Below are 25,846 nucleotides of genomic sequence, written 5' to 3'. Positions count from 1 at the left end.
TTGGATGATCTTTAGGATACCGTCCAATCCAAACTATTCTGGGACCGAGGGGGCTAATCCCGAACCACAAACCAGCGAGACGGCAGCAAGGCCCAGCCTGTTCCTGGGCGGGACCGCCACGAGGCGCCCTGGCTGCGGGAAAAGAACTACAGCTCCCGTCGTGCCCCGCGGGCAGCGCGGCGGGAACAAACTCCCCGCTGATTTGCTATGCTTTCCGCTCCTCTCGCCAATCAGACGCACCGCTCACGGGGTACGCTCTCCACGCGCGTGAGGCGGGCTGGTGGCGTCCCGGTAGCGATGGAGCGGGACCGGACAGAGGTGAGCGGGACGGGACGGGACGGGACGGGGGCTCCTCTGGGGCCCGGGCTGGGGCGCTCCTGGGGGCGGCGGTGGGTCCGTCCAATCCCGGCGGGATGGGCTCCTGCGTCCCTCTCAGCTTCCCGAGGAGGCTCCGGGTGATGCTGCCCTTGCTTGGCAGCCCTGGGGATTTTAAGGCGTCCGCAAGTTTCACTCACCTGTTGTGGAAGGATAACGGTGCAATGGTGCTCACGTCCTGCGAGCTGCTGTAAAATGCACCCACACAGGGACTAGAAGGAGATGAAAGTCTTTATTTTTAGAGGAATTCGGGCCTTTCAGACGTGAGGAATGCTGTCTGAGGCCCTGGATCCGCAGGAGAGCAACTCTTTGTTCAGGGAGTAACCTGGGAACCTTGGGTCTGTTTTGTGTGAAAGCCAGGGAGGATGCGGGGAGAAAGCGGTGAGTGAAGTCTGATCTTCCTCTCCACGTGTCTGTAATGATAGCTAGGAGCCAGGAATCAGAGGGAATTTAGCACTGGAAGGTGATGGGCTTGCTGCTGATCTTTTGTTTTTGCCCACTTGGAGGAACAATGGTATCTTCCTGCCTCATGTAGCTGTTTGTATCTGCCTTTCTGTTCCATCACTTCCTGTGCTGATGCTGAGTGCTTACTGCTCCTTCATGAGTTGCTAACATATTTTCCCAGCTCCTTTTATGCTTATTTGGAGTCTGGTTCAAGAGTCTTCTAGTCTGAGACACACTGTTTTTCTGTGCTCTTTCTTCAGTCTCTGCCTTGCAGCTCTCCTGCTGTAACAGCAAGTACACAGAGCCAGTGAAGATGTTTAGCTGTGGAGGCATCTGGGTTTAGGCAAAAACCTATAGCAAACGTTCTGCCATCCTGCTGGTGTAGTTTCTGAACCGAGGTCAGCTGTGGACTGTGCAGTTTCCAGAGGACACAAGCTGTCTCCAGGACTGAGTTGGCCGTGCTGACTTCCAGGCTGTGCTGGTCTTGTGAGCTGTGGTGGCAGGAACGTGCAGCCTGTGCTTTGTTCTGGAAGTCTGTGCTGGCTTTGCTGTGACGGCGTCTGCGCTGTTGTGCTGTGCAACTCTGTTGGGAGGAACATTGCCTGGAAGGACACAGTCTCATCTGTCCTTCATCAGTAAGGCAGTGCTTTGCCCTGTATTTTTCTATGTTCCTCAAGCTGCTTTCTATCTTGCAACAGCCCTGTGGCACTTTCCTCTTGGGAAGCAGAATGCAGCATGTGGAATATCAGTAAAGGGACCTGTCTGGGGGAAGGCATTCAGAGTCCTGCCATTGTGGTTATGTGGACTCCTTGCCCACCCTGAGGCCACCCCCTGGCCCAAGAGGGCCACCCCCAGCAGAAAAGGCAGATTTACTGTCTAGTGGCATGTAAAATGTCGGTTTTAAAGCAAACTGGCTCTTTTTCTAGCTGGTGTCTGCCTTCTGCCACAAATCTTCGTCTTTGGAGCGGGTGGAGGAAGAAGGTGATGACGATGAGGAGGATGATGAATTGGACATCTTTGGGGGTTACGACAGCCTCACGTGCTACAACAGCAGCATGGGCAGTGACAGCAGCTCCTGTCTGGAGGAGTCCAGCGATGAGGAGGTGGCACAGAGGGAAGCTGGAGAGCTCTCGACCTCTCCGATGCACCAGCCATCCACAGGCCGGCTCACAGAAGACAGTGGCTCTGAGCCAGGTACTGCCTGTGCTGCCTTGTTCAGGGGCAGTGAAGGGTGTGTGGCTGCACCTTGGGGATGCTTTGGGAGCAGCTTTGGATTCACACTACATTTTCTGGGCTGTGTGGGGGATCTGCTCTGTATAAAGATGGTTAGCTGATCTCAGCTCTGTCATTGTAGTGAATTGACTCTGCTAAATCCTCATGTTTTTGGCCTTCCTTCTTGCAGCTGTGTGCGAAATGTGTGGGATTGTGGGCACCAGGGAGGCTTTCTTCTCCAAGACCAAACGTTTCTGCAGCGTCTCCTGCTCCAGAAGCTACTCCTCAAATTCCAAAAAGGCCAGCATCCTGGCCAGACTGCAGGTGCGTTAAAACCTTTCCAGCTGGCTCTCAGGCTCCATCGTGCTCGCAGGCTCTTGTCATGCTGGGGGACTTCAACCACCCCTGTACCTGCAAAAAGTAGCATGGCAAGCTGTTGGTAATCCAGGAGACTCCTGGAATGCATGGGGGGTAATTTCTTAAGCCAGGGAATAGACAGCTGTAGCAGAGGGAGCGCAGCAGTAGATTTTATGGTCATCAAGGTAAGTGAACTAATTGGGGTTGCCAAGACTGGAGGCAGTGGCTGCAGTTGCAGTGGTCATGCATTACTGGAATTTGCAATCTTGAGGAGTATAGGTCAGCTAGAGTAAAGTCATGCTCCTGAACTTTAGGAAGGCAGACTTCCAGCTCTTCAGAGAGAGTCTATAATTCTCTGAGATTTCCTGGGAATGAAGCAGGATTTGCCTGTATGTAGGGGTAGGTGGTTGCTCTCTAATTAAATATCAGACTGACTTTCCCAGTGGCTTGTTCTTCCTACCTGAAGTCCCCAGATAAAGCATGACAGCTTAAAGGTGATGCTCCCTAATAGCTGAGAAAGGTCACACTGCTATTTTACCTGTTGTTTCTTGTTCCTGTGAGTGTTAATAAATATTGTAGTAGCCTGGAAATTTTCCCAAGGAAAAGATGAATACCCAGTTGCAGGGGGTGGCTTAGTCTCCTGTGCCATTAATGTTTCTAATGTTCCTTCTTTTGTAGGGGAAACCACCAACAAAGAAAGCTAAAGTTCTGCACAAGGCATCCTGGTCAGCCAAGATCGGGGCCTTCCTCCATTCGCAGGGCACGGGACAGCTGGCAGATGGGACACTGACAGGTCAGGATGGTGAGTGTAGGTGAGGTGTGAGGAGGTGCAGCTGCGGGAGTCACAGAAATGGGGACACCTTGAGGGCTGTAACCTCTGCAGTCCTCCTCCTCCTCTCTGGTGCACTGCCTTGTGTGATGTGTGTGGATTGCTCTGACACAAGCTGGCAGAACACAGGGCACGTCCTTTTGACTCTTCCTGCCTATCCACTGTTGTAGCTTCATCCTCACTCCTTGTATTACTTGGCCTGGAGTGTAAGCTCTGTGGTCCCAGTCCCATGAGGTGCTGACTTCTGCTGGTAAAGGTGACTTAAAGGTGTCCTGCTTCCCCCAGCCATTTGCTGCCCCACTGCTCATGGGGAGTTATATTTGCCCTGAGTCACTCATTGATCACTTTGAGCAATAACCAGTCACTGCAGCTGAAGAAGCAGCAACTTACTGTGTTAGGGAAAAGGGGAGGGCTCGGGCGTGGCAGCAGCAGGGAGTGATCCCTGAACAGACTGCTGCTGGAACACAGCTGTAGCCTGCAACCAGGAGTGACTGTGGGATTAATCTCTCAAATTAGTATCTCTGATTTTCCCAGCACCTTCTGAGAAAGCAAGTACTGCTGATATGACCCTGCAGTGTTGCTGCTGAGAGGCAAAATGTGAAATGGTTTAACCCTGAAAGAATGCACTCCCTGGAGTGCTTTAGCCCTGGGCTGGACTTGACCCCTTTTATTGCCCTTTCTGTTCCCCCGAAAGCAAGTGACAGCAAATATTGATTAATAATATATTTTGCCTCTTGTCAGTGTTATTGACCATGCACTCACATAGGGTCTAGTTTCCCACCAGAGAAAATGCAGTGGAATGCATAATCCCTATGTGTTGTGTCCTAGTGCCTGGAGGCTGCAGGCTGTAGTCCAGAGGTAACTGATTTCTGTGCCTGTTCTGTGATCTCATCTGATTTCCTGCTCTCATGTCTGCTTGCAGCACTCGTCCTGGGCTTTGACTGGGGAAAGTACCTGCAGGAGCACGGCTACAAGGCAGCTCCTGTCAGTTGCTTCAAACACGTGAGTTCTACTTTGCTGTGCATGGCAGGGCACACAGGGCATTTCTTATGCATGGGCCCCCATGCTCCTGTGACCGGTGGTGAGCAGAGGCCCAGCGGGGGGTTATTGAGACCAGGTGATGCAAGGAAAGAAGCTGGGGTTTTTGGCAGCTGAGAATGGGAGTCTCACAAAGGTTCCAGGAGTTTTGGGGGAAGGAAGGTCTTGGTAGAAACACTACTGGTAGTGATGCCTATGATTTTTAGCTTTTTATGTTTTTCATATATTTGTAGCTTTGTAAATTGCAAAGCGTGGCTGTAGCTTCTAGTATTTTTCCTATTTTTCTTCCCTACATGTAGGAAAAATAAGCTAACCTTATAAACACATTCAGAAATATTGTAGTCTTATTCCAAGAACAGAACCAACTGCAAGGACATTCTGTTTTCCAACCAGAATCTGAACCAGACATAACAAAAGTGAGGCAAACAAAACCTCTGCACTGCTTCTAGTGGGTCAGAACCCCAGGAATTATTACCTAACTAACTGACATTTTACCTGGACAGTATATGATAAGTATACTGATCGACTAATCTTATGGAAATTGTAGAATTACTATACCACATGTGATTTTCGCCATATTGTGTACCTGAAAGCTTTCAAGTAAAGGTTTGCTTTTATATTGACTCTAACTTTGTTGGGAAGATCTCTTCTTCCAGGCATCAGTAGCAATGGCTTAGTGCTGACTGGGAACAGAATTAGTTCTGACTGGGAATGATAGTGGGAAGCTAATTTTGCAGTTTGTATGGCTGAGTACAGCCCAGGGTGATGTGCAGAGAGGAATTCAGTTTATGTGAGCCTGGCAGTAGCTGAACCTCCAACATGTCCAATTTTTATAAGACTTGTTATATTCCTTTTGAGCTGCTGTCTGATAGTACTGACAACATTTCCTTTTTCTTGAGGATAGGTTAGGCAGACATGTTAGGTATTCTCATTGTTAGGTATCTTTATGCCATAGAGGAATGGCAGCAGGTACTTTGGAATAATAGGGCATCTGGCAGTGAAACAGTAAAGTATTGCTATATCGTATTCTGCCTTTTGGGATCCTCAGTGAACATTCCAGTGAGATGTTTGGGACAGTTCAACTGTATTTCAAGATGTTGGCAAATCTAGGAGGGGCAAGGCATGCAAGCGTGTGTCTAAGGTGAAGGTGTAGCTGCCTAAGACATGTCTCTGAAAGCTAGAAGGGCCTAAGCCCTGCTCTGATTTCCACATCCCTGTCCCTGCCTCAATGGCTGCCTCAATCTTTCAGGTGCCGCTCTTCGATCAGTGGGATGATGTGGTGAAAGGTATGAAGGTGGAAGTGCTGAACAGTGATGCTGTGCTCCCCAGTCGTGTGTACTGGATTGCATCTGTCATCCAGATTGTAGGTAAGTCTCCAAAGTAATCTTCGACAGCTGGGCACAGCTAAGCTCTGAGGGAAGCTTTAGAGAGCTGAATGTACCTGGTCAAGCAAAACAGCAGCTCTTTGGAGCTCTACAACTGCTGAGAGATTTTGGAACAGGACGTACCATGGTGCGGGAGTGAGAGGAAACCAGCACGTGGTTCCTCTTCTGGTTGCTGGTGAATTTGCAGGAATAGTTGCTGGAGAAGCTCTGGTAACCTATGCAGAGTGCTGAAGGCCCTGCGGTGGGTACTAAGCCTGTGGTGCCGAACTCTTGGCCTCTAATGCCTTTGTCTGCTCTGTCCTGGCAGGATACAGGGCCCTTCTGCGATATGAGGGCTTTGAGAATGATGCTGGTCATGACTTCTGGTGCAATTTGGGCACAGTGGATATTCACCCCATTGGCTGGTGTGCCGTCAACAGCAAAATCCTTGTACCACCACAAAGTGAGTGTGCGGCAAGAGGGGTCACCATACACCTGGGCACGGAGAAGCTTTGGTTTATGCCTAACACAGAGAGAGAGATGTTCCCACTGCATGTAGGACTGCAGCTCCATTTGTGTTTTGAGTTACAAGCAGCAGTTTGAGTTTGGGAAGCTGGAGACTGCTTGGATTGCTCCCTCTTCATCTCCCTATTATTGACCTAGGGATGCTGCATGCAGAGCAGTAGCAGACCTGTGGGGGCTAATGCAGGTGGCTTTTCCTCCTTCTAATCCACATGGTGGCTGGACTTGAACTTTGGGGGAACTTTTTGGTCCTACATGCTGGGCAACATCTCTGGTAAGTGCAGTGACTCCAGTCCCTGCACAGCTAGCAGTTGAGAGAGGGATGCTAGTTTAGTGGAATTCTGGCAAGCTGAGATTTGCCTGGTATGGCTCATGTGTTTTGCTCTATTACCACTTCCTCATCTAGATCAGTGGAGTTGAGTGTCTGCTTGGCCCAGTTCATTCTGTAATGGTGATCCCTTCAGCCAGATGTGGGGGCAAGCTGGCAAAACAGAGTACAGAATCTGAGTGTAAAAAAGGCCTTTTAGTGCTAATGGGCTGTCAGAGAGATGAAAGGTGTGGTGCTGTAATTATTTTGATCATAAAGATGGACTTTTTCCCTGCTCACATGTAGCTATCCATGCCAAGTACACTGACTGGAGAAGTTACCTCATGAAAAAACTGGTGGGAGCTAGGACCATCCCAGTGGATTTCCACATAAAGGTAACCATGGGAGGCTGTTGTTTTGCATGGGGGAAATGAAGCTGAAGTCAAGACATGTGCTCAACATGTCTCTTCTGGTTCTGATCTGTGCAACTTTTGTGTGCCTTGAAACCTGGGCAGGGGCAGTGAGTGCTTCCACATGCTCCTTAGATACTTGTCGTGATGCTGTGGGTAATGGATGGCACAGCCTCCATGCCCTCTCAGCACAACAATTTCTGCTTTGGGTCATAGTCAGGCTTTAAAAGCTGTTGTCACATGGTCTGCTGGGAAATACTGGGGATGAGGTTTGGCTGAAGGGAGAGGCCAGTGCAGCTCCAACCTGGCCTTTCCCTGCCCAGTTTCAGTGCCAGGCAATATTCTGAGAGTCAGAATGGTTTGCCTTCAGTATTGGTAGGAAAGCAGCCTGAAGGGAGTGAGCACAGGCTTCCTTTAAGTGCCAGGCCTTGGCATCTCTATAGCTCTCATGATTGTTTTTGTGTAGCCTGTGCTGAGATTGGACCTTGTTAGAGGGAAGACAGTCTCCTGTGGCAAGGAGCTTTGGAAATGGCAGATAAGGAAGACAGTCCCAGAGACGTCAGGCAGGAAGGCAAGTGATAGGGTTTTTTTGTGCAAGGTAAGGGGTGACACTGAGCTGGAGATCTGGATGTAGTTAGTGCTTCCCATGTTACTTGTCAGAAAGTTAAGGTATTGTTTGTGGCTGCTTGTTCCTGGGCCCCAGCTTGTAGCTGAAAGGGAAGTGGTGGAAGGAGACAGACAATGCTTTTGTCTTTCTCCCCTAAGCATCTCCACTCCCACCTAATAAACAGGAAGTGGAAGGGGAAGACTTTAGCTTACAAGTTCTTCTGGATTTAGGTGTAGGCTGGTTTGGGTATCTATTTTGTGTTTCCTACTTGCTGCATGGCATCTTGGGATCACAGTTCCAAAATGTCAGGTATTGGAATAATATTCCAATATTACCGGATGGAACGTGTCTGGGCTCGTCCGCCCTCGCTGCTCGGCCAAAGGCAGCTGCTGTGGTTTTTCACCACAGAGATCCCTCTGGCTAGCTAGGAGTTGCAGCTAGACACTGAGAACAAGTCCAGGCTGGTAGGAACTCAGCTTTACCTCGGGTGAAAGTCCTTAGGCTAGGTGAAGAACAAAGGAGAGGATTCTACAGCAGGGTTCGGTCCAGAGCTTTATTCCAAGGTCTCTGAATCTTGGTACAGCTACAGTAGAATCCCGGCCGCATGGTCCCCAGGTCCTTTTAAGTTCAGGGGGAGGGGGAAGGGAGAGGATAGGTGAGCTACCAACCAGGTGGGAGAGGGCGAGTCTCAAGGGACAATGACACTTAGACAGGCCAATGGCCCAGGGCTGAGAGGCATCTTTTGAACTTCTGCCAATCACACGACGCCCTTGCTGGAAAGTTGAGCTTGATGGACATCACTTAGGACGAGAAAGGGGGAGGGGAACAGAGAAGCTATTGCTACCTGGGAAAGGACTGGGAAGTCTAAAACAGGAAATTGCAACACACTACAACAGTCAGGGGTTCTATAAACACCACGGGGTATTTGTGGACAAATAGAACAAGGCTGCATGAGCAAACCGAAGGTCTCAAAAGAAGTCAGAAAGAAGCCAGTGACTCCACAAACCTGTGCCTTTGGGTCAGTCTGCAGAGTAACTTGCTTTGGATATGGAGTTGGGAGATAGATTATCATACCTCTGATCAGAATAAAAAGGTGAAAATAAGAACCTGACCTCTTTTGAAGTCAACTGAAAATCCTGTTGCACTGTGGGAAGCTACACCTCTAACTAACTGCAGCCTCGAAACCCTTGTGATCTCTTTCATGACTGAAAAAGGCACACACAATTCCCTACTCAGTCCCTCGTGAGCAGAAGTTCTCACTGAGAACATTCACACAAGGTGGTGGCTGGGCATTGCTGCTGGGCTGGAGTGGGGCAGCTCTTATGAGGCCACATGGCAAAAGGGAGACGCAGCATGTGTGTGCCCAACCACACTGTCATGTCTGGGGCTGCCAGCCACCTGTGCCCCCAAAGAACCCACTCCTATGCATCCCTTCCTAGTCGGCTGTGGACAGTGCCAGGGTGCATGTCTGTGGGGAAAGCTGTTCTCTGAAGTGTTTGGAGAACTGTGGTTGATCTCACCTCCTCTGTTGGTTGTTGCCAGATGGCAGAGAGCATGAAGTACCCGTTCCGGCAGGGCATGCGGGTCGAGGTGGTGGACAAGAACCACGTGTCCCAGACACGTATGGCAGTGGTGGACACAGTGATTGGGGGCAGACTGAGACTCCTCTATGAGGACGGTGACAGTGATGATGACTTCTGGTGCCACATGTGGAGTCCCCTCATCCATCCTGTGGGCTGGTCACGGAGAGTCGGCCATGACATAAAGAAGACAGGTAAGGATCGGCCATCAACCACTGCAGCCATTTCTGATTTGCTGGGAACTGCCTGCACCCTGCTGTTGACACCAGTCTTGACATGCTGGGAGTGAAGCAGTTGCCTCAAGACCTAACAGGTGAAGTCTGCTTAGTTTTGTGTCTGCTGGTTTTTTATCTGGATAGATAAAAGCCCTGTGATCACAGGTCACAATGAGGGACTGTAGGGTTTCTTACCTGAAGCAGACAGTCTGTCCCCTTAGTGTGAGAATGCAGACTTTGCAACATGACAGATGTTTGCAGTCTTTTTTGAGGAAATTCATGCTGGCTTCTGTAACACTGGATGCCATTAAGTTGCATTTTTCTGGACTTTACCAAGAGGAATTGTTGATTGGCTTACTCTGGCAAAGTAAAAGACGAAGAAAAAGGCAAGACTTGAGCTCTGCTGATCCTTTTGGTTGTGTCTCTATTCCTGCCTCTCCCTTGTGATTATAGCTGCATGTGTTATCAACAGTTCTCAGGGAGCTGAGCCATCTGCTTTTGAACAAGCCCATTTTATAAGAAGTGTAGAGGGACTGACCTGTTCTTTTTATTAAATAGTCTCATATTGAGGGGGTTTATAGCAGCTAAGCTCTCACAGGAAAATTAATAACCAGTCTGTTTCCTTACTGCAGTTGCTGCAGGTTTTTTACCTCTCTGTGTTTCTTCCATTCCTCACAGACGAAAAGCGTAATGACATGGCAAACCATCCCACTTTCCGGAAGATTTACTGTGATGCTGTGCCCTATCTGTTTAAGAAGGTAGGACAAGTCTGCCTTTCTGTGGGGATCACAAAGAAGGAAGCAGTGATAGCACTTCCTTGCTTGGGCATACATGCTGCCATGTGGGTTGTTGAGGGTGGTCTTTCTTAGACCTAAGGGCAGTAAGGTCTTTGGGGTGTCAAGGCTGTTGTTAAGAAGGAGCAGGTCAAACTAGAAAGCTGAAGAAATTAAAGGACAGTGACAGATTGAGGCACTCAGTCGAAGGGCAAGCAAGGGAGCTTTGAGTTGGAGAGGGAAGAGGATTGCATGGGAGAGACCAGTTCCGACAAGGAACTGGATCATGCTGGTAAGGACTGAGATGAGAAGGAAGCTTGCTTTGTTGTGGAGCAGCAGTTGGGCTTGACTCTCTGCCTGACGAGAGCCATGGCAAAATGTTGCCAACACATACGTAGTGTTGGTTTGGCTGCCCCTTTGTATTTCTTGTAATATTTTTGGTTTCCCCTCCCAAGCTGAAGTGAAGTTCTAATCCTATTTGCACTTGCTGTGCTTGGTGTCAGGATGGGACTGTCCCATACCCCTGGCAGCACATGGTTTACCGGACTCTCCCTTAGGTACGAGCTGTCTATTCTGAAGGTGGATGGTTTGAGCGAGGCATGAAACTGGAAGCCATTGACCCCCTGAATCTGGGCAACATCTGTGTGGCCACTGTTTGCAAGGTAAGTTCAGTGGGCCTAAGGGGGTCTGCTATGTTTCCTTGGGATAATGCAGCTTCTCCTCAGCTCTTTTCAAATTTGTAAGACCAGGTACAGTTTTGCATGGGGGAGCAGAGAGGGCTGTCAAGAGAGGTGGCTGATGTGTGGAGGGAACTAGGGGTTACCTCAGAGTTCTGACAAGCTGTTATCTATGTGTACTTAAACAGACAGCATGAAGATGAGCATGCTTGGTCTGCAGGCTAGTGCCCAGTGTGTGTGACTGGCAACCACCCTCTTTCCACCATTGGGCATGCAGTACAGAAGATTTGCTCTCCATTTCTGAGAGTGCATAGAGAGACCCCTGTGGAAAGAAAGGAAGAGTTGTGAGGTGACCTCCATGTGGGGGATGGCATGAGGATGGATATGTCACCTTCAGTCTCTCTTGATGAGGTGGTTGTAAGCTCTACTCTTGTGCTAGTGTTGAGAAGCAAATTCCTTCCCCAGGTTTTCTCAGTAAAGTGTGTTGAATGTTTAAAGCATAGCATTCATCTGGGCTTTTCCTGCTTCCTCAGGAAGCTGTTTGCCTTCACAGAACCCAAGCTGAGGACTTTGACACTTGGGAGTTTGGCAATGGGATGCTATGAGAGCTGTTTGTGTCTTGTAAAACGTTCCCTTCAGCCACGGTTTGGAAATGGAAGAGTTTGGGACAGGCATACCTATTGCCTTCAGTAGGCACTAATTACCAGTGAGTGACAGGAAGGGACAAGTCTTGTTGCTGTATGAAATAGCAACTCCAAGGGTGGTGCTCCTTCCCTTCTACCCAGTAACAAGTTCATGATCTGGCTGGTGGAGAGGGTTTTTGAGCTGCTAATGAAGTGTTTCTGGGGGAGAACAGAGCTCCTGACTGCTGTGCTATGGAGCCTGGGCTAGCTCTTAGAACTCTGGCCACTCCAGGAGTGGGGAACTGCCTCGGTATGGGGATTTAGCAGAGACAGAACCTTTAGAGCCACTTGCTCTAAGGTGCCAGACACAAGCCATGACAGGGACCAGGCAGAGGACAAAGGAGGAGGTGCTTTGTTTTGAGGTTCCACAAGGAAGAGTTTTTTCCAAGAAAAGGGATCAGAAACAAAGAGATCCCGGGACACTCCAGTGCAAAGGTTTTTGTACAGATACAAATCAGGGGGTGGATACAAAGAGCTAAGCAATAGGGAACCCTCAGGGGAGGAGCGAGGGATGACATCAAGTGTCTGGGGCAGTTGGGGTAGGAGGGTGGAAAGGATGGGTCACAGTGGGCCAATGGGGCTTTGAGGAGTAGGGAATTCCAAAAGGGTGCTGCACTCAGGGATTGGCCTGAGGTTAAAGTGGAAGGGAAGGTTGGGAACAAAAGGGGCTGGGTTGCCTTGACAGGCAGGGAAAGAGCTGGGACAGGGAGTGGGGAATGGCATGAGGGAGCTTTGAGGGAGCGTAAAACCTGGGGGTAAACTTAACTCGGAGAGAACATGTGGGTGCAACAGAACAAACCAGTTAACAAGGAATAAATTTGAACTGAAACAGCTGATCATTTAAGGCTTTTCACATAGTCCTTTCACAAGGCTCTTAGTGTTGGTCCCAGTCCTGCAGAACTTGCTGCTTTGGGGATTAGCTTGTGTTGACTAAAATATTAGGAGAAGCTTAGGGCATATAACATTGGATTTTACTATGTAGTTGCCAATTGTGATTGGTATGTGGGGACTCTAGAGAGAATCTTTTGCAAGGAGGAGAGGGTTTAGAGCAAGTAGAGCTCTACACTCATGCCTTCACTCCCATCTCAGGTTCTCTTGGATGGGTATCTCATGATCAGCATTGATGGAGCAACGTCTGATGATGGCTCTGACTGGTTCTGCTATCACGCTTCCTCACATGCCATCTTCCCTGCCAACTTCTGTAAGAGGAACAACATTGAACTGACCCCTCCAAAAGGTGAGATTTGGACTCTGCCCTGTAGTACAAACCTGCATGCAGAATTTGATGGGGGTGCGTTTCTGAGAGGGGTCAGGTTCAGATAATTCAAAACAAGTCCCAATCTGCTTGTTTTTCAGGGAGATGGCTAGTTCAGAGAGCCAGGCTGTTTAAGCTTTGCCCATATACCAAGTCTTGGTTAGCTCCTGGAGATCAGTGGCAGAGGTGTATGATCCCCAAACTGAACAGAATAAAACCTTTTAAGGACAAGGAAGGTGGGAAGGGATAAGTAGAGCCATTGCTGCAGGAATCAGTACTTAAGTGTCCACAGTAATCTCTATTCTTTTCTCTATGAATAGATATGACATGAGTATTTCTTCAAACTCCTAAGAGACAATCACCCTAGGAATGTTTTTGCTGCCTCATCTAGCCATACCCGAAAAGGCCTGCTCTGAATTTCTGTGTTGCAGCATTTTTGTGCAGTGCTGTTCCATCTTCATTTGATGTTCCTGCTGATGGGAGAAAGAAAGATTGGTCTAAGTGGTGTGTTTTGAACATACTGCTTCCTACTTGCTGCTGGTCCTTCCCTTTCTCTGTGGTCTGGGTCTATGGCTGACACGATGTTCAGAGCTACAACTTGCTTTTGTCTGTATTTGCCTGCAGAGAGGGGTGCTGGACTCCCTTGGAATCCATGCACTAGGTTAATGTCCAAGATCAGGCTGTACATGCAGGTTCATTGACCTGCTCTGCGACTGGTTGCTATGCCTCCTTCCTGCCTACTCTGCCTTTTGTCCCAGCTGGTCTACCCAGTGACTGCCTTTTTACCTCTTAGTGTTTCTTCCTTCTGCAGGGCATGAAGCAAAGACATTCAGCTGGGAACGTTACCTAGAAGAGACCAAATCAAGACCTGCTCCATCACGGCTCTTCAACACAGTGAGTGCTGCCAGGAAGAAACAATGTGTAGGGATGCTTGGAGTAAGCAAGGAGGAGTGCAATAGCTCTGGCTGTCACAAGATCAGAGAGATGGAAATGACTTCTTGTCCAACACCCCTGCTATAGCAGGGTCACCTGTAGCATGTTGCTCAGGACCATGTCCAGATGGATAGACTCCACAACCACGTGGGCAACCTGTATCAGCGCTCATTGCCACTCATGGTAGAACTTGTGTCCTGATGTTCACAGGGAAACTCCTGTGTTTCAGTTTGTGCCTGTTAACTCTGGTTCAGAAACTGGGAGCCACTGAGAGGAATCTGGCTCCATCTTTGCCCCCTCATTTTAGGCATTTATACACATAAATAAGGTACCCCTGAGCCTTTTCTCCTCCAGGATGAACAATCACAACTCTGTCAGCCTTTCCTCACACAGAAGATGCTCCAGTTCCCTCATCATCTTCCTGGCCCTTTGCTGGACTCTCTCGACTGTCTTCCTTGTACCAGGGAATAATTGAGGTGTGGCCTTGTCAGCTGAACAGAGGGGAAGGATCGTTTTCACTGACCAGCTGAGAACAGCTTACCATCAGCCTTCTTTGTCCCAAGGGCACATACCTGGCCCATGTTCAATTTCATGTCCACTGGGATTCCCAGGCCCTTTTCTGCCACACTGCTTTCCAGTCAGTCTTCCCCTAGCTTGTGCTGGTACCTGGGGTTTTTCCTCTGTATATATGGGATTCCAGTTGTCAAGGTGCCTCTGGAGGGCAGCACAACCATCTAGTATATTCTGTCTCTCCTCCTAGTTTTCTACTAGAGGCAAGCTTGCTTGGTTTGACATTATACCCTGACACATCATCTGGATAATTAATTAAGATGTTCAATAGGAGTGGATCCAGTATTGACCCCTGGGGTACACTGCTATTTACTAGCCTCCAACTAGACTTCATGCCACTAATAACCATCCTGTTGGTCCAGTCACTCAGCCAGTTTTCAGTCTATCTTGCTGCATCCACACCCAGCCTGCAAATCTTCTCTATGAGGTTCTTATGGCAGACAGTGTCAAGTCTTCCTGAAGTCAGGACAGACAATATGCAGTACATGCAACATATGTAGTCTCTAGTGGGCTGCAGTTTGCTGACAGCACTTTAAAGAGAGCTCAAAGGCCCGGGAGGATGTATTCTCCAAGTTAGGACATCAGTGCCCTGCCTTTTGTGGGTCCTTCTGAGTGTCACCTGTGATTCTCTAGTGTTTCTATGAGCTCGAGGCTCCTGGTGGGCTCTGCATTGTTCATTGCCTGTGGATGTGTGGCTGGCATGTTGGGTGGAGGGTGCGAGCTGCTTTACATCTGCTGCAGTACCTGGGCCTATGCTGGTCTTTATGATTTCCCAGGGGTATGTCAGGTAATTGTTTGACTGTGTTCCTGAACTGCTGCTCCCCCCACGTGAGGATCTTGCTTCTGAAGGCTGGGCTGAAATTGACTGAGGACACAGCTGGCCTTGGATCTGTTTTTAGATCTATGGGCTTGTTGTCTGCTTGCTTTAGGCTAGAGGCCAGCCTGTGAGAGTGGTGTTGGCCAGATATGGGTTTGGACTCAGTGCAATGGCCTCGGCTTTTCTTTTTTAATTTTTTAATTTTTATGCACCCAGGACTGTCCCAACCATGGCTTCAAGGCAGGCATGAAGGTGGAGGCAGTGGACCTGATGGAACCCCGGCTCATCTGTGTGGCCACAGTGAAGCGTGTAGTCCAACGTCTCCTTAGCATCCATTTTGATGGCTGGGACAACGAGTATGACCAGTGGGTGGACTGCGAGTCTCCAGACATTTATCCTGTGGGGTGGTGTGAGCTGACAGGCTACCAGCTTCAACCACCAGTGGTTCCAGGTGAGTGAAGATTTTACTGTGGTTTCTAATGTTACATATAAAGATTTCCTTCCGCCTTGATTTGCACTGGCTACCAGAAATCTTCCTCTGTTGCCACATTCTAGCAGCTGGCAGAGCGGGGAGCCTTGATGGGGAGAAAATAGCCTGAGTTTTGAGATTGGCTCCGTTCCCCCACACCAACAGAGAATTGCTCCTGAGGAAGTTGGGTAGAGTTCCAGTTGGTCCTATCCCTGCACAGCTCCCTTTTATTAAGCATAGCTATAACCTTAGCCAGATAGCAGCAGGAACTCGCCCCATGCTCCCTTTTCTCATCAACTCTTTGACTCTGTCTATAAAAGGTAAGAGCATCCTCTCAAGAGTTCATTCCTTCCCTTGTCACAGGGAGGTCACTGCCTCACCTTTGAGGATGTTTTCCTTCTTGTTTCAAACTACGAATCTGGTTTCTTTACTGCCCCTACCAAGTCTATACTGGGCCTCTCTCCCCTGTGCTGCCCCAGCCTGCCGCTCTGGGCCCTCACCTGGAAGCACAGACAGCAACTGCACTAGAGCCTTGCTTTCCCCTCAGCTGGTTGTCTTGGGAAAAGGGCTTTGGCTTGGGGGGACGGGTATATCTGTTTCTCGCTTATGTCACTTCATCCCAGTTACCTACTGGTTATGGGACTTGGCTTTCGTTTCCCTCTCGTCTCCATGACAGAGCCCACAACTGCAGCGAAGGCCAAGGAGGTGCCCAAGAAGAGGAAGAAACCCTATGGAAAGAAGAGTGAGTGATGTTTGATTAGTGCCCTCCCGCTCGCTCGCAGGCTGGGCCCAGTTAGAGGAACCCTGTCCATGTCCCATCAGAGCAGGAGAGAGAGGCCTTGTCTTGCTGTGGATGCCCTCAGTCAGCTGTGGGTTTACCAACACACCTTCACCTTTCTTACCTGCCCTGTTACCTAAAGAGCAGAGAGCTGTGTGCAGGAAGGATCTGTTTTGCAGTCTGTTTTCTGTTGGCTGAGGTATATATGGCACTTGCTTCCAGGTGTGAGGTTGTGCTGCTTTCACTACTGTGTCCATGGTTGGAGGGAGATGTTTGCTGCAGCTGGAGGGTAGCTGGAGAGCAACCCTGCTTTGTGTTGAGGGAAAGAAAGCCTTTAGACGGCTGAAGAGGCTAGTAGAAATACTTTTATTGTTTCATCTTGTCATTGTTGTTGTCATTGTTGCAGTAGCTGTGGCAAATCGTGTAGACAGACAAGAAATTCCTTCTTGGGGGGTGGAAGGGAAAGAACATCCAAAGAATGTAAAGATTTTTAACCTAAATAAAAAGGTCAGCTAAAAACCAGAACGTGACGGTTACAATGTCTGCACCTTGCAGCAAATATGCTCATTGCCTAGGACTAGACTCAGACAGGTAAGCAAAGCTGACTCCACACTGATTCCAAGAGGACCTGCTCCTTGGAAGTTAAAGACATGCTGAAGTGCCTTGCCTTTAATGAAGGAGAACATGAAGGAGCATATTTTGAGATGATGACTATAGAATTTTTCTCCAGTAGGCCATTTCTGTTGCATAACCAGTTGCCAGCTAATGACCATGTAGCTTTCTGTTCAGTTGTGCTGGTCCCTGGCCTGTGGTTTCTCAGAGGAGCAGGGTTGCTGATTTTCCAGGGGAATAGAAATACACTTTTGCTCATACTCTGTTATCTCTTTGTTAAGGAAAAAAGTTACCTGCCAAAACCCGCAGTGTCAAGCAGACTGTCAAGAAGCCTTCTGCCATGAATTCAAAACGAGAAGCAAAAGCTGCCAGCCAGGCTTTGCCAGAGCCAGCACCTGATGAGAGTAAGGGAATGAGTTATTCTATCCTGCAGCCACATCCACTTTCCCCACACACACTCTTGGCCAATAAGTCATGGGCGCCGGAGGCAGGAAAAGGCAGCAGGATGTCAAATGTCCTTCCTTACTCCTCCAGTGACACTCCAGAGAGTATAAGAAAGCATTTTCTTGCTTTCCCTGGAAAGGTTTGCCTCCCGAGAAGGTTTGGTGGGACCAGTACTGCTCAAAATTTCAATGCCGCTAATGCCTGCTGAGGGCCTGGTTGTGTGAGGTCAGGGAGGAGAGACAAAGTGGGTATGTCAGGGGTGGCTGTCACATCCCAATCCCCATTAGGGCTGTTGCAACATGTGAACACAGCCTCTCATGCTGTGGTGACCAGAAGAGCAGCTGGGTCACCTGCCAACCCTAGTGCGTAGTGGAAAGGAGGGTGGGTGAGGTGCCTTGTGCACATGGGGATTGGAGAGTCATGGAGGTCCCTCCTGTTCATTTAAGTTCCCCTGTTTGAACCCAGGCAGATTGAAAATGGATGACATCAGCTTTGGATGTCAGCATCCCTTAGGAGTTGTTCTTGGGAGCCAGCAGCTGAATGGTGCCAGGGTTTAGTCCCATCCTGATTGCTGCTATGACCATGGATAGATTTGCAGTGGCATGACAGGGCTGCCTGTGGTGAGGTACCCTCAGGAAGTGGGCTGGCCCCAGGCATTTTGAGTACCTGCATGGACAGAGCTGGTTTGGAGGTGCTGCAGGTATGCTAGTCAACATGGGTTGATTTTATTTACTTATTTTTCCCTCTCTCTTTCTATCTCTTGCTAGTCATTGCTGTGCAGGTGAAAGAAGAAACCATTGACCCTTCAGATGCAGAATTTGGAGGGACAGAGCTTCCCATTCCCATCAGCAGCATAAAGCAGGAGGACACAGACTGATCTGGAGCATTCCACAGCTGCCCACAGCAGCTTCACCTTGTGGCTCTTCAGGGAAGGTCCTGGCAAAGGGAAACAGGACCAAAAGGGCCTTCCTTTTTTAAAGCAGACCACCCTGTGGCATCGTAACTCTGCTTTCCTGGTGTGCAAGAAAATTTCCCCCAGACTTGTAATATTAAGCCCTAGGAAACAGCAGAAAGACGGCAGGCGTGCTGCGGAGCATGACCAGTGTGGCTGCTGTAGTTGTGCATGCCTGATTTTTAAAGGCACCTTTTGGATCAGGAGCTCAGAACAGGGAAAGAGGCAGCCAGAGCACAAAAGACCAGTTTGGGTTCTTAGCTTTGCCTGGAGGTGACAAGTGATGAGTGCAGGACATATCAGGAAAGCTCATATCAGGAAATGAGTGCAGGACATATCATATCAGGAGACCCTGTAGGACTTTGGTGCTGTGCTCTCTGGTCTAAGTGCTGCGAACCCCAAGAAAATCAGGACAGGAAGAGTGGAAAGAGATGATGATGCCTGCTGAAGAAGTGAGACCTTCTTTCTTAGAATCATAGAATGGTTTGGGTTGGAAGAGGACCTTAAAGATCTCAAGATCCTCACCTATTTTCAATACCCCTGCTGTGGGCAGGGACACCTCCCACTAGACCAGGTTGCCCAGAGCCCCATCCAACCTGGCCTTGAACACTTCCAGGGACGAAGAATCCACAACCTTCCTGGGCAACCTGTTCCAGTGCCTCACCACCCTACCAGTAAAGAATTTTTTCCTAATACATAATCTAAAACTACTGTCTTTCAGTTTGAACCTATTCCTCCTCGTGCTGTCACTACATGCTCTTGTAAATGGTCTTGTCTCATCTTGCCTATATGTTCCCTTCAGGTATCAGGAGACTGCAGTTAGCTTACTTGAAGCCTTCTCTTTTCCAGAGTGAACAATCCCAATTCTGTCAGCATTTCCTCATGGGAGAGGTGTTCCATCCCTTTAATCATTTTGGTGGCCTCCTCTGGACTTGCTCCAATAGGTCTATGTCCTTTTTTGTGCAGAGGACCTCAGAGCTAGATGCAGCACTGCAGGTGGGGTCTCACCAGAGCTGAGGGGGAGAATCCCCTCCCTCACTCTGTTGGCCATGCTGCTTTTGGTGCTTTCACCCACCTCTTGATGCTTGATTGGTTTTCTGTGCTGTTAGTGCACATTGCTGGGTCATGTCCAGCCCCTCATCCACCTGTATACCCAAGTCCTCAGCAGGACTGCCCTTGATCCCTTCATGCCCCAGCTTGTGTTGATACTAGGGTTTGCCCCAACCCAGGTGCAGCACCTTGCACTGGGTCTTGTTAAGCCTCATGAGATTTCCATGTGCCCACTTTTGAGTCTGTTCAGATCCCTATGCCTGGCATCCCATCCTTAGGTGAGTGAAGAGCACCAGTCAGCTTGGTGTTATCTGCAAACTTGCTAAGGGTGCACCTGATCCTTTAGTCTGTGTCAGTAATGTAGACATAAATAACTCTGGTCCCAATACAGACCCCTGAGGGACACCACTGGTCACTGATGCCCACTGGGACTCTCAGCTGCTGACCACTACCCTCTGCAGGCAACCATCAAAACAGTTCCTAATCCACCAAACAGTCCACCCATGGAACCCATCACTCCAGTTTGGAGGGAATAGTTATGGGGGACTGTTAAAAGCTTTACAGAAGTCCATCTGGCTCAATAAGCTATCTTCCATGCATTGCAGAAGTCTCCTGGATTGCCTGCAGTTTACCTTGGTACTTTCCCAGTAGCTGTCAAGGTGGCTGAAGTCCCCCAGCAGGACTGGAACGTGTGAGCACGATGCCTCCTGTAACTGGGGCAAGAAGGCTTTGCCAATAGGCTCCCCCTGGTCAGGCAGCTGTAGCAGGCCCCGGCTGCAGCATTCCTTTTGTTGCCTCAGTGTCTGATTTTTATCCACAGTCTTTCAACTTCTTCATGGCTGTTCTTCAGAGACAGCTCTTCACACTCAGTGCACCTCTTGACATAGAGGGCAACCCCTCCACCTCTCCCTCCTTTCTGTCTCCTCTGAACAGCTCATAGCCATTGATAGTCACACTCCAGTCACACAGTTTGTCCCACCAAGTTTCAGTAATGGCAACAAGGCCATAACTTTCCAGCAGCATGGTGGCATCCAGCCCCTCCTGTGGTTTGTTGCCCATTCTGTGTGCTTTGGTCTAAAGGCGCCTTGGCCAGGCTGTTGGCTGCATCAGCTTCCCAGAGGAACACCCCTTAATTCCTTTGAGATATTTCCCTGCTGGTATCCCTGTTGGCTTCTGTTACCTCAGGAGTCCCTGGCTTACCTCTCTAAGACTCCAGGCGTGCTCCCCTGTGTCTACTACCTCTTCAAATCACCTGCAGAGGGACTCATTAGCACCCTGTCCCTCTAACCTTTTCATACCATTCTACAGCTTGCCAGTGAAGAACTTGAAATTGTCCCCCTCACATCTGGTTTAAGCAAGGAATTGGATTACCCAAGGAGTTTAGGAGGATTCACCCACAACCATAAACACCTTTGGTGGTAGCTCTTTGATACTTACTGTGAGGGACAGTCAAGGAACATCTTTCACTGCACTGATTGCTGTGATCTGCTCCCCAGAGGAAGCCATGGGACTTCAGACCTCACCTACACAGAGTTCTTTAGTTTAAGGCCCATCTCACCAAATTAGGCAGGCTGCTGCCAAAGATTCTCTTACCTTTTATAGACAGGTGGATCCCATCCATCTAACATGTTACAATCATTAAAGCACACCCACCCTAATATGTTACAATCATTAAAGCACACACCATTGTCACAAAAGCCAAAACCTTCTCCATGGCACTGGCCTCAAAACCAGATACTCATCTGCACTATGTGTCTGCTTCTGTAATTTCTTGGTTTTGAACCCAGAATTGCAGAGGACTTGGAGCATGGTTTGAGTTTTTAATTTTTTTAACAGTTGTACTATAAATTTGGTCTATGATCAGTACCCTAAAGCCCTGTGACCAACTTCAGGAAGAGGTGCAAGATTTGCATATTGCTTTCCAGGCCACCAAAATCCAGAGTTAGTCAAAACATATCTTTATCTGTACATTTATCTTCCAGAGCCTTTTCAATTTAAGCAAACTTCTGGGGTCGGGGGTCCCAACCTATGGAGTCATGGAGAATAGGTTGAACACATTGTTTATCATGGGATCACTTACAGATCACTGATCGAAATCTGCAGGAAATAAAAAGGCTTCCATGTGCGTATGTTTTAATTCTGAGGAACTTCTGAGAATTAAGGCAACATTTTCACTAATAATTTTTAAGCTTTCTAGCGTAAGATTTGTGCCAGTGCAGGACCTTACTGGATGGTGCTGGTTGCAGTCCCCCTCTGGGTTCTTCTATGATTTTGGCAGCTGTGAAAGTGCTTTCAAAAACAAAACTGAACTTCTGGATAGCAGCTTTTCCACATGGCTGGATGAAGCCTTGGAAAGAAGAAGCAAGTATTTGACTTCATTGTTTGTATCACCAAAGCATGCTGCAGACTCTATGGAATGTACCTTTGTGTCCTGCAAAAGCAAACCCTGCATCTTTGGCAAACCAGCATTGTTTTGATGGCACTAGGCTCTCCTGCGCACCTTGGGCAATATTCATGTCTCCGTGGTGGGGACAAGTCTAGAAAAACTGCTCTAGCCAGACTGTAAGTATGGCCCTGTTGTGTCCAGCACATGTCCTACACACCTTAAGAAATCCTAAGCTCTGCTCTTACTGAAGCCTCTGGCTGGAGATTTTCCCAACCTCTTTTTCTTGCTGGGCTTGCTTGCAGCCTTAGTCTTGTTAGGATTGGGATCCCCAGCCTTGCCTTGTCCCCAGCCAGGACAAGTTTGGAAAATGGTGGAAAGCTTCACCTTCAGCCCCTGGGCTTCTGCAGGGGAACCACAGGTGGCCCCTACGCAGAGGTTGAGTTTGTTGATCCACCTGGAAATGTGGTAGAAGATCAGGGAAAGAAATGAGGAAGGGTGTAAAATGGGCAAAAGTCTATGCCCATAAGTGGATGATCACTTCAAAGTAAGGCCAGTTAACCTCTGAATATCTCAATATTTGCCTGCCCCAGCTTGTGGCTGCTTTCCCTACACCCAGAAAGCCCAGGCAACTTCCATCCTTGCACACAGATATGTGCTACATCTCGCCACCATGGGAAAAGACCAAAAACGGCCAGTGTGCTGTGAGTTTGTGCCTTTATCATAGGAGGTTCAGCTGCCCCCCAGGCAAATCCCCGAGGCTGCTCCCCCCTTGTGGCATTCACCTGTGCAGCGGAAGGAGCTGGCAGTCACAGTGGAAAGGCACATCCTGCAGGTTGAGGATCTCCAGCCCCGTGAAGTTGCTCATGTCGGGTATGTTACTCATTTTGTTGCTCTCCAGGTAGAGGCTTCTGATCTTGGGACCGAGGCCAGTGAAGGCATGGGGGGAAATCTGCAATGGAAGAAGGGTAAGTCAGGGGCATGCTGATCAAGGCAGGGGAGCAGATCTCTGCCCCTGCACTTCTGATCATCTTGGAGGGCCTGACAACCTGTGCTGAAGCTGGTGGCCCCACAAAAGAGCTGCTTTAAGTAGGGGGGACTATTAATTAATTCAAACAGTTTCAATCACAATTTGGAACTCATTAGACTCTTGTTCAGTCTTCTTAGAAAGCAGGTCACATGCAGGATGTCTCAGAGTGATCCCTGGGTGCTGTTCAGATACACCATTTTTATGAGGTGCTGCTAACACCACTTCCTTGAGAGAATGGAAATATTCCGGATAATAGCAGTGGAGAGGCCTGCAGGACAGCCTGTAGGAAGAGAAAGAGAAATCTGGCCAGAGCTGGGGGAAGGAGCTGATTTAGGGAATGGTGTGGACCCAATGAAATTGGGTGCTTAAGGACTGGAGGGAGTAAGCTTCTCCCAAGGGAGCCAGGAGGAAGGTTGAAGCAAGGGAATGCTACAGATGAGCCTAAAAAAATCTGGCTTCTCAGCCAGGTTATGGAACATCTCCTGAAGGCTTGGGAATTTGAGGACGACTGTTTGGATGACCCTATAGGGGCCACCAGCCATGGGCAGTGTAACCTGTAACATGCCCTGTGGTGCCACTGCCCCTTGCAAGTCCCATAACACACTCACCCGCTCCAGGCCCATGTTGTCCAGGTAGAGGTGCTGCAGGCTGGAGGCCACTGGCAGGAAGACACTGTCCCCCATGTGCTTGATGGGGTTTCGGGACAGCTTCAACTCACTCAGGGCAGGCAGGCCCCGCAGGGCTGCCGTGGGGACCTCTGACAAGTGGTTTCCCTCCAGCTGCAGCTTTTCCAGCATCTTGGTGGCAGCCAGGGCAGCTGGGGCAATGTGCCTGATGGCATTCCCAGCTAGGTAGAGCCAACGGAGCCCCCTGGCTCCAGCCAGGTCACCCTCCACCAGCTCCCCGATGGCGTTGTGCTGCAGATGGAGGGAGATGAGGTTGGGCAAGAGCCGGAAGGTCCCTGCAGGCACACGGGTGAAGGCATTGTGGTCCAGGTCGAGGTAAGCCAGCTGTGGGGCCCCCTCAAAGGCAGCAGCTGCCAGGGTGGAGAGATGGTTGTCAGTGAGGTACAGGTAGACCAGGCTCTCCAGCCCCCGGAGTGCCCCGGGCTGCAACTCCCTGATGCTGCACCTCTGTAGGTGGAGCGACACCAGCTCCTTCAGGCCAGGGAAGGCATCTGGTGGCACTGTCCTGAAGGGGTTTCGGCGCAGGTCGAGAAGGCGGGTGTCCTCAGGGAAGTCCCGAGGGATCTCCTGCAGGTCCCTATTCTCACAGGATCCATGATGGAAATCAGGGGAGCAGACACATCCCCGGGGACACTGCCTGCTGCTGGCTGAACTTGGTTGCTCTGGCAGTGCCGTGGGGCTAGGGGGTGGCCGAAGGTGACTGCATCTCATCTCAAGGGACTTCAGGGAGTTGAGAGACCGGCCACGTAGGGCAGGGGGTGCAGCACAGGCACCCTTAGCCTGCACTCGTGCCCTTGCCAGCCACTTGTGGAAGGGACGCAGGAGGCAGGAGCACAGAAGAGGATTCCCATCCAGGCTGACCCTTACCAGCCCCCCTGCCCCAGCCAGGGGTGGCAGCCCCTGCAGCTGGTTTTCCCGGAGGTCTAGAATACGGAGCTGGGGACTGAGGGCAAAGGCATCGGGTGCCACATCCTGGAGGGAGGCGTGGTCCAGGAAGAGGTGCCTCAGCGAGGCCATGGCCAGGGCTTCCTCGGCCACGTAGGTGATGGGGTTGTGGCCCAGGTCTAGCCGGGTAGCCCCATCCAACCTGGCGAGGGCCTCGCCAGGCAGTGCCTGCAGCTCATTGTGGTCCAGGCTCAGCCTGCGCAGGGCAGGCAGAGCGGCAAAAGCCTCACTGCCCAGCACATGGAGGGCATTGTGAGACAGCCGGAGCCATCTAAGAACCTGCAGACCCTGGAAGACCATGTCTGGGAGATAGACCAAAGCATTTGCCCTCAGGTCGAGGACAGTGAGGGACCCCAGATGGCCAAAAGCACCCGGCTGTATCTCCTCAATGCGATTCCCCTCCAGAATGAGCTGCTGGAGGGAGAAGAGCCCATCCAGGGACTCCTGGTAGAGGAGGGCAATGCCGTTGGAGGCCAGGTTGAGGTAGACAAGCCTTCCCAGACCCCGGAAAGCCCCTTCCTCCAGCCTCTCCACCTTGCAATGCTGCAGGTCTAAGTGTGTCAGGTAGGGGGTAGCAAGGAAGGCTCTCGCTGGGATGACCATGAAACTGTTGCCCCGAAGGTCTAGTTTTCTGGTGAGCTGTCAGTCACACAAATAAAACACTGAATTACCCCAGGCCTGCCATACCTATTTTCTCTCCCCATCCCTTGACCTTTCTTCCCCTTCCCCACCTCTGGGATGGTGTCAGGGATGGCAGTCAGGCTCCCATTGAGACACAGGACATGGGCACGGAGGTTATCGCAGACACAGGGTGCAGGACAGCGGGTGGCAGCCGTCGCCCCCAAGGCCACTGCAAGGAGGGCGAGCCCCCAGGATAGCCCCATATTGGAGGGCACCTGTGGCTGGGGAGAGACAGATGTAAGGCCAGGAGAGAGACGAGGCTCCCATGCATCCCCAAACAGCATCACCTGCTTGGAACCCCATGCGCCAGGAGGGCTGCTGCTGTCACCTAGTAGGTCAGGTCTCACTTTCTCTTGCTCTCACACTATGATTTCACAAGTTATAAATGAGGAAGAGTGGAAAAAAGAGAGGAGGAATTCTTGGAATGAAAAGTGAAAGTCACAGCTAGCACGTCACTCAAAAGGAGCTGGCTTTAAACAGATACCCACCCCCACCCCTGCATTTTCTTCAAATATCACTAACTTAACATAGCCTTGGTCTGTGCAAGCTATCAATATCTCTCCTACAATTCTTTTTATAAGGCAAGCAGGTGTAGCCATCTAGAGAATGTGATCACACAGGCTTCCGAGCTGCTAACCTTCTTTAAATGGCAAATGTCCCATGTCTGCACCATCCTGGTCATCTGCCTCCCACCCTGCAATCTCCCTGCTTCCCTCCTAAGCTATTCATAGCAGTGTTTGGAATAGAACTCCAGTGTTTAGCTGCAGGAAGGAGAGGTTGGTTTTGGCTGGGCAGGAGTGAGCCCCTGGGGTGAAGGTATCAGAGAGAGGCCAAGGCTGGGAGAAACA

The 25,846-nt window shown here is 49.9% G+C and overlaps 2 protein-coding genes across 5 annotated transcripts; one reads left to right on the top strand and one right to left on the bottom strand.

Annotated features, from left to right (window-relative positions):
• Window positions 1–276: 276 nt before the first annotated feature.
• Window positions 277–18,851, top strand: L3MBTL2 (L3MBTL histone methyl-lysine binding protein 2). Of its 4 annotated transcripts, none has more exons than XM_084205852.1 (17): window positions 277–318; window positions 1,746–2,013; window positions 2,222–2,355; window positions 3,067–3,190; window positions 4,140–4,219; window positions 5,505–5,622; window positions 5,948–6,082; window positions 6,755–6,843; window positions 9,008–9,239; window positions 9,939–10,018; window positions 10,591–10,695; window positions 12,483–12,630; window positions 13,460–13,542; window positions 15,185–15,419; window positions 16,114–16,179; window positions 17,109–17,231; window positions 18,039–18,851. In XM_084205852.1, exons 1-17 carry the CDS (start codon window positions 298–300, stop codon window positions 18,146–18,148), a joined length of 2,151 nt encoding a protein of 716 aa, XP_084061978.1. In that variant the 5' UTR covers window positions 277–297; the 3' UTR covers window positions 18,149–18,851. The 4 variants fall into 4 exon arrangements, with proteins under 4 accessions (XP_084061978.1, XP_084061975.1, XP_084061976.1 ...); XM_084205849.1 differs by having other exon boundaries at window positions 278–318; window positions 3,067–3,181; XM_084205851.1 differs by lacking the exon at window positions 277–318 and adding an exon at window positions 1,318–1,454.
• A 3,036-nt stretch (window positions 18,852–21,887) lies between these two features.
• CHADL (chondroadherin like) lies at window positions 21,888–25,201 on the bottom strand (the record flags this gene model as incomplete). Its single annotated transcript, XM_084206336.1, has 4 exons — window positions 21,888–22,113; window positions 22,442–22,608; window positions 23,295–24,956; window positions 25,049–25,201. 4 exons carry the CDS (start codon window positions 25,199–25,201, stop codon window positions 21,888–21,890), a joined length of 2,208 nt encoding a protein of 735 aa, XP_084062462.1.
• Window positions 25,202–25,846: the final 645 nt, after the last annotated feature.

This window comes from Fringilla coelebs (assembly GCF_963513975.1).
Source record: "Fringilla coelebs genome assembly, chromosome: 5".
Taxonomy (NCBI): domain Eukaryota; kingdom Metazoa; phylum Chordata; class Aves; order Passeriformes; family Fringillidae; genus Fringilla; species Fringilla coelebs.
This window is presented reverse-complemented; position numbering and strand designations above follow the sequence as displayed.